General features: G+C 36.9%; 1 protein-coding gene across 1 annotated transcript; it reads left to right on the top strand.

Moving 5' to 3' along the window:
* Nucleotides 1-385: 385 nt before the first annotated feature.
* LOC139189658 (uncharacterized) lies at nt 386-4,647 on the top strand. Its single transcript, XM_070808727.1, has 2 exons — nt 386-513; nt 1,355-4,647. Exon 2 carries the CDS (start codon nt 3,442-3,444, stop codon nt 4,582-4,584), a length of 1,143 nt encoding a protein of 380 aa, XP_070664828.1. The 5' UTR covers nt 386-513; nt 1,355-3,441; the 3' UTR covers nt 4,585-4,647.
* The last annotated feature ends 4,147 nt before the right edge of the window (nt 4,648-8,794 follow it).

Raw genomic sequence — 8,794 nt, 5'->3', positions numbered from 1 at the left:
AGGTTAGTGTGACTGTGTGTGTGCCAATAATTTTGCAAATAAATCCAAAGAAAACCCACTGAACCTGAACCAAACTGTCATATGCCCATACTGCCATACAGGCATGTAGCCTTACACCTTCAAATCACATGAGAATCATTTTCCGTAAAAAATCTTGACAAGACAAAAAGATATATTCGTGTGTGAAAAAAACAGTGACAAGACAAAAATGTATGCTGGAGTGGTTTCTCACTGTCAAACCCAAGTGTGTGTGTAAAAAAAAACACCGCCAAAAGTTCAAAACCGTGTGCGTCCCAGAGGTGGAGTATCAGATCATCACACATTTTTTTACCCTTCGAAAATTGAAAAACCTCTATTACACATTTTCGTTTCTTCTTCTTCCCTTAGCCCTTTCAGATCAATTCCAAAACCTTTTCTCTCTCATTTATTCACAGACGGCAAGTTGCAGAGGATCGTCGAGGTTTTGCTGCTGCTACGTACGACATCGAAAGTTCCAAATTTGTTACATTTAAGGTAAGTTTACAAACTTACATTTATATTATTGTAATTTATACAACAACAAAAAAATTTGTGTGGACACATGCATGAGATTCTTTAATTTCACATCCTCACACTATCGTAAATGAACTTTCCAACACCAAAAGAGGGGCAAAACATTTACTAACTTTGCTTTATGGCTTTGTTCGAGCTCGTTTGCTCCTGATTATCCATTTTGATTAAACAATTTCTACATACCTCCCACAAAAAGGGTCCATAATCAATCCTTTTAGTCTCCATTTTCAAAGAATATAAAAGAAACAGCAAGGAAAAGAAAAGGAAAGAATAAACAATTTTAAAAAGTTTTAAAACACTTTTCTCAAAAAACAAAAAAAAAAAAGGTTTTAAAACACTAAAAAAGAAAGAAGTTTGTCTAGAACACTTTATTAATTCTTAACAATTTGTAATAATATATAATACAAACACTAGTTAAGTTGGATACATAGATAATGTACATATATATGGAGGTTAATTATACAAAAAAATTTGTGTGGACCCGTGCATGTGATCTAAGAACCAAATAATATGTTAATTTTTTGAAGTAATTAAGTAATGTTGTATAATTATTCCCTAGGATAATTTTAATATGTTTAATGTTATTTATTATTTTATTATCAAACTGGTTATTATTCATTAATATTAGGTTTTATTATTCCATATTATTTTTATAATTTCTACACCTTACAATCATTTTGTTTACTTCCTATTTAATTCTTTTGTAGAATAACTTTATTATTTAGGTTCTCTTATATAACCGTCACTACTATATTTTTTGGCCAAAAAATAATTGCCTAATTTCCATGCAAAATAAATACAGGTACGTTTAAGATGTCAAAACGTGATCCAGCTTGGGAACATGGAGACCTAATAGACGGAAACAAACATGGCACAATTTGCAAATATTGTGGTCATGTAATGAAGAGTGGCGGAGTGACACGACTTAAGCACCATCTTAGTGGATTAGATCCAGGACATAATGTCCAACGATGCAATAGTGTCCCCCCAGAAGTGAAGGCATTCATCACCACATTATTAAAAAATAAAAAACACCAGAAGGAAAAGAAAGCATATGGAATGGAAAATATTCGAGCTGGGCTACGAGGAGAAAGCATTGGCCAAGCGGTTGACAGTGATGATGATGACGATGAGGACGAATGTGATGATGACATGGGACCTGAAGAATGGCGCAGTTTCAAACAAGCATTACGTGCCTCCAAACAGTCAGCATGGGAAAGAGAACACCTTCATAAAATTCCTAATAGATGACAAGGTTCCGGGACAAGTGGTGGTGCACAAATGAGACGGGGAGGCAGTCTTAGAATCACAACCAACACCACCAATAGCCCCAAGTTTATATAACTCATCCAAAGCACGTCAAAAGAGTGTTTGGAGTTATTTCAAGGGAGGTAATGTGAAGGAGGGAATGGGGTGTCTAATTAGCAAGTTCTTTATCTATGAAAATGTCCCTGCTGAGAAGGCATCATCACATCATTTCAAAAATATGGTATTGGGATGTCAACAGGCCGGTGTTGGAGTACAACCTCCCACTCCCTATGAGGTAAGAAACAAATATTTGGAAATGGAGCATAAAGACATTGGCGAGTATGTTAACAAGTTGAGGTCAAAGTGGGAAACTAATGGTTGCACAATCATGTGTGACGGATAGATTGGCCCAACCAAATTGTCTATCATAAACTTCATGGTATACTCCAAGGGAAAGACAATTTTTTTGAAGTCCGTTGATGCTTCAGACCATATAAAGAACTACAAGTATATTTACAAGTTATTGAGGGATGTAATCATGGAGGTGGGAGAGCATAATGTTGTCCAAGTCGTGACCGACAACGGTTCTGCATTTGTCAAAGCTGGAAAAAAGTTAATGAAGCATCATAATGTGTTTTGGACATCATGTGCAGCACATTGTATTGATCTCATGTTTGAGGCAATGGGGAAGAGAGAGAATATTGCTAATGTTGTAAAAAGAGCTAGAACGATCACAAATTATATTTACAACCACGGTTGGTTGTTGGCAAAGATGCGTGAATTTTGCAAAGGAGAAATTATTCGTCCAGCTACCACTCGATTCGCTACCAACTATATTGCATTAGACAGCCTACTTAAGAAGAAAGCAGGGTTGAAGTAACTATTCACTAGTGACGATTGGGCCAACCACAATTTCAGTCGCTCAAATGCAGGTCATATGGTGGAAAGTATAGTGCTTGATCATGCTTTTTGGACTCAATCAGAACATGTGTGCCAACTGTTTGAACCTCTTTACAAGGTTTTACGGATTGTTGACACAGAAGTGTATCCTACTATGGGGGCAGTATATGAGTTGATGCGTGTAGTGAAGGAGGAATTGGAAAGAAAACCTGGTGCAAGGTGGGTCATAAAGATAATTGATGACCGATGGTATAAAACATTATACCACGATTTGCATGCAGCAGGTATAAATTATGTCATAATTTGCAATTCATTTCTTTAGTTGCATAAGTATTTTTTCTCTTATTAGCGTATGTGTTTCTTTGAACAACATATTATTTGAATCCTCGATACCAATACAGACCCGGTGTTGGAGATGATGGTGCCCTTATACGTGTTGTACATAATGTATACTCTAAATTGGACCCTGCATCACCAGAAGTTGGCCAATTTGGAAATAAGGTACACAATTACTTAAATTATAATAATTACTTTGTTGGATTAAACTAACACGATTTATTGAATTCAGTTAACATGGTTTAAAGATGCAAGAAGAACTTTTGGAGAACCAACATCAATTGCTGCTCGAACAACAATGTCTCATAGTGAGTGTAAACATATTTCACTATAAGTTTATAATAGAATTTGTTCGAGTTATTAGGCTTATCAACATTGTTTTTCATTGTAGCTGAATGGTGGATCATGTATGGGACCGATGCACCAACTGTGAGAAAGTTAGCAATCAAAGTGTTATCACAAACAGCTTCCTCATCTGCTTATGAAAGAAATTGGAGCACATTTGCACTCATACACACAAAGCAAAGAAATAGGTTGGCTCATAGTAGGTTGGAAAAATTAGTTTATTGCTACTACAACATGAAGCTTCAAATTCAAGATAAAGAAGCAGAAATAGATCATGTCGACCGTGGTGACCCACTAGATGTGTTTGATATTGTTGGTGAAGATGATGATACAGATGGTAACCAACTTTATCAATGGATTAGACCTCTTCATTTAGATGATGATGAAGGTAACCCAGCTCCCAAAGTTGCTGAAGAAGCACGTAATGAAGGGATAAATGTAGAAAGAGTATTAGAGGAAGAGGTGGGATCTAGCAGCGCTGACTCTTTGAAAGAACTTTTGCACCCAAGACCAAGAAACACTGGAATTCCACCTTCTTCCAATCCTACACAACCACAACATCGTGCTGATACTAATGATAGCTCTAGTACAAGATCAGGAGACTCACCTACCACCGGAGATGGGAATGATGAAGGATACAGTGGAGCTGGAGGTAATGGAGCTGGAGGTAGTGGTGGTAGATATGGAAACTATTATGGACCACCTCCTGGATTTATGACCCCCTTCACTGGTGAGGCAAACTTCACGCATGCAACACAGGATGATGACCATGGCAGTAGGCGGGCAGGACCAGGAATTGGTGCCATAGGGAAAGACTATACTCGTAGAGAAAGAGGCAAGGGGATTTTGTCAAGTCAAGAAGATGACTCGTTATCTAGAACTTCAGACTCTGTTGGAGTGGGAAGTAGTAACTATGGTTATACTCATAACCAACCATTTCCCTACCCTTCATATCCCATTCCTGTTGGGATGGAATCGAGCGACTCATGGAAACAATCCCAGACTCAATCCTCAAATGATTTTGCTTATGGACAACCTCAACCAATCTCGGATCCATATGGGTGGCATGTTAACAATTACATGCAAAACTATTTTGGGGATTTATCATTTGATAACTACTCTTCACAATACACTCACTCTACACATAGAGATGATGAAGATAGTGAAAAATTTGAACCTCATAGGAACTCTATGTGGTACTAAAGTGTAAAATATTGTACTAATTCATTATATATAAATGATTATGGTGTGTTTAGACTTCTTTCATTAATTACTATATATTTTCTACACTCACAATGTTTGTCAGCTCGCTATATAATCAACTTGATAATGTTAAATCCATCATGCAATGCATTTCCTTCCAATTTTTTGTGATAAACTAATAGATAATTGACTAAATAAACATCCTGCAAAGTTTCAATAAAAATTTCCAAGTTTTTCTTACAATTTCCGTGGTTTCCATGTAATTTTTATCGATATCGATATTATCCCGATATTTCCATCGATATTTCCGTGTTTTCAGACTACCGATATTTCCGATATTACCGATATTTAATACCTTGCTTTTAAGTATATGTCTATATACTAATTATTATAACATATATTAAATTATTAATATCTATAGCCAAGATTCCACCCTTGTAGCTGTGGAATCGAAAGTTTATTGCTAAATACTTATCCATTTTAAGGGTTTAAAAGTATTGGTTATTATTACTATTCAATAAGTTTATTATTTGTCGTATTTTATCTTAGCTTTAAGAGCTTTGTCATTTAAGTACTTATTTTTATGTTATATATAATAAATTTAATTAATATAAAAAAGCAACCTAGACTTCTGCTTAGGTGCTAGGTCCTCTTTGCCGTCCGACTACCACGTAATGACTTTTAGAACATTGGTCTAGGCAAAAACCGAAGGTTTGGACTGTCAATTAAAGGCACTTGATGACCACTTCTACAAGGCTGTTTTGGGGTAAATATGGGGAATGTAATTATCAATTTCAATCCCACAACACATGCAACGGTTATCAAAAAACCTTTAATGTAAACTCTTCAGCATTATCGAGTCTTTCAAACTTTTGTGATAATCAAGGTGGTGAGTCTTTAAGATAAAATCGTTCAGGAGGTTAGAAACATTGTATATGGACAAATATGTGGTCAATATGTGTTGATAAATCAACTAAAACCATAAGTATTTACTTGGCCCACATTTTGGTTACATTAGTCCACAACTATTTCCTTGAATCTACCGTTAAAAGAGGGTTCGTAATGATCTTTGCTAGGGATGATATAGAAATCCAATTTCCCCAACAAGCTAACTTGTTAAAGTGTGCTTGTATGCACATGATCCTTACTTCGGGGAAGGAGATGCCCATGAAAAGTATGTTTGTGAATCACCCAGCTTCTTGTTGGCCATGTGTCATATGGTGTGCCCCATTCATGGGGCCACCCATTAGCTCCAAAACACACATCAAGCCGTATTATTTGGGTGGTGATGCAAAGATGTTCCACTCTATTTTCTTCAGTGGTTTTAGCCATGCTCATTGTTCTCTCAAATATCCTTAAAACTAAACAATTTTCTTCTGAAATGGAAAAAATATAAGGCCTCTTTAATGGTAATCAATATCATTCATACAACGAGGAGCGATTCAAGGCCCTTAATCAAGTTGAGTAGACCTGAATTCATTGTCAAAAGGATGGTTTAGGTATGAAGTTAGTGTGCTTAGTAGCACATTCATCCAAACAGTTAACTTTTCCACTTTTATACCTAATCACATGTTAATTGAATTGGGTCACATGAATACATGAAATATGATTCAATCAACTCATATTCGAGAATGATATCTATATCATTGTCCCTAACTAAAACAATCACCAAACTTAAATTCGATAACACAAAACATTGTTTGCAAAGTAAACTAGATTTTTCTAGGGGAATTCGGCCAACATGGCCATTCTATGTCAAAATTCTGATCTTCCAAATGTGTTAGGTGGAGTAAAATTAGTCTCCCAAGTTGACTCTAGGAAAAATACTCTTTAACAACATTGGTATGAGCATAGATATGTGCATAACCAATGATCTCTTCCATCAAAGTGGAAGTAGATTCTACATAGTTAAGGTTTGGGAGTATTATCCCTTATTCTTAAAGTTTTGAGTCTAAGGTACCAAGGGATCAAGCTTTTGGTCGTGATGCCACCTCTTGGTAGGCCCCGATTCTACCACTATTCGCAGGCTTGGGTGTCGTACCATGTTGCAGCCCCTATGCCAGTGGGGAGCACTCCTGATGAATCGTCATCAGGAGAAGTGTTAAGATTTTTAATGAGCAACAAAGTAGTAATCTGATCCGAGGATTTGATAAACTTCCCTTTCTACATTGTTGTTTCATGAGTGATGTTAAGAGACATGGAAAGACAAGAAAAATCTTTTCCAGTTAAAATTCAATAGGATTTTATAAACTTCATAATAGTACCTATTCATGAATTTTCAATCATGTCTTGCTTTAGGCAAGATATATCTTGCTTTGAGCAAGTCGTCTTTCATGATTGAAAGGTCCGTAGAGCGAGTTAAAGAGTCAAGAAATCCTCTTTACCGAGGTACTTCCATTTGTTATGCTTCAAGCATAAATCTTCAAATGAAGATCATGACAGAGGCTTATTCAACTCTTCCGCAACATAATTGGCTTCTATGGTTTCTCAGCTTCTTTGTAATCAAGTGGAGCTTTACAACTCATACCCACATTAAGCAGTTTCTGCCAGAAACTTCCATTTTAGTGAATTCAAACTTGTTACGATTCCACAATCCACTAAATGGAGGGAACAAGATTGCAGTTGGTGCTATGGGAAATAAAACCTCCATGCATTAAGGTTAGAACATATGGGTTCTAAGACATGGTTTGGTTTAATTAGATTAATCCTTGAGAATCTTGTTCTCTACATACATGGTGCATTTTATGAAACTTTAGGTTTCTATGGCATCTCGAAACTTCGGGCTCGAGATTAGTATGAATGTCAAGTTCATAGTACCTGCATTCTCAATAGCAATACAAGAGTACAATTACATATATGCAATTCAAATGAAAATATAAACAATAACACTGCAAGATAGAATCTCTCGCTTATTTCATTAATTTAATGTGGATAATTTTTGGAATTATGTGTATGTGGTAGAGGGGGGAGATCTTTCAGACTCATCATTGGGTATGTTTGAGCTCAAGCTTAATAGGTTGGCCTGTAGGCCCATGAAGGACGCGAGGGTATGGGGTAATGGCCCAATTCTAAAAAACCTAAGCAGCAAAGGCTGATGATGCAGCTGGACTGAAGACCTAAAGTGGCTGCAGGCCATGGCCCTTAGGCATCACAGGGAAATAGGCCAAAATTGGGCTCAGGTCCTAAACAGAATCCACGAGCTGATCCACTTTAGAGGCCTCAGGTTTGTTGCTTAAGCATTAGCTGAAGATTGGCGAAGTCTATTTGGTAGACCTCATCCAAAGTTGGGCATGTACTCTCTCGCGTCGAATAAATATAGACCTGCCATTGCAAGCTATGTCTAGGGTTTAAGGATCTAATTTAGAGCTCAAGGTCATTATCTACCATCCTTGATTGCTGTCGATAAGGTGGTTCTAGAAGAGGAGCCAAGCAAGGTTTTTAAGGAAACCCAAGTTCATCATTGAAGCGGAATTTCAAAGTTGGTAACCATGTAGTTGTTGTGGTCTGCTAAGGTCGGCCCATCATAGATATTATGCTAAGGCTGTACCGGTCGATATCGATTGTGGTGATAGAGGTATATAGGCATGGGGATTCAAACTCGGAGAAGTTTCTTTAGTTTCAGGTCATTGGAGATGACCACCATCTTTAAAATGATGACTTTAGGAATCATATTTATAGAGATCGTGGCCTCTAGTTGCTCGTTTTCAGGTGAGGAAGAGGGGAGGTGACAACCAGGTTTAGATCACATCAAAAAAGACGTGTTGTTCGTCATGGAGGAAGAAGACATGTCAAGCGACATGTTGTACAAAACTTGGTCTAGGGGTTTTAGAATGGTGCGGCTCGGCTTGGCTCGGATGGCTTCTGGCCATGACTCTTCCGTAAGCTAAGATTTTCGAATCTTTTTCTTTCTTTTTTTTACTCTATACACAATGTTGAAAGCTATTTATGCTGATAATGTATTATAAAACTAACTCTTGAGAGAGAACAGAGAGATGGCAGACTAGAGAAGAAAGACAAAGAGAATGCCTTGAGAAATTCTGTGTCACTATAGACATGTAAATTTCGTTACATACAATGATACATCATAAAGCTCCACGTGGCATATGACTCTCATAAATGGACAAGTCATCAATGACATGTGGCACAAATCAAGCAATGGAAGCTCAAAACTTCCCCAAAATTGGGCAAAAATGGGGAAATATCCCTTAAA

The sequence above is a fragment of the Malus domestica genome, chromosome 11, assembly GCF_042453785.1.
Source record: "Malus domestica chromosome 11, GDT2T_hap1".
In the NCBI taxonomy this organism is placed as follows: domain Eukaryota; kingdom Viridiplantae; phylum Streptophyta; class Magnoliopsida; order Rosales; family Rosaceae; genus Malus; species Malus domestica.
Note: the sequence above shows the minus strand (reverse complement) of the source record. Positions and strands in the feature narration are given on the sequence as shown.

Bases quoted from the DNA above. Each gene is read 5' to 3' on its own strand.
- LOC139189658 (XM_070808727.1), top strand. From the start codon at position 3,442: ATGTATGGGACCGATGCACCAACTGTGAGAAAGTTAGCAATCAAAGTG.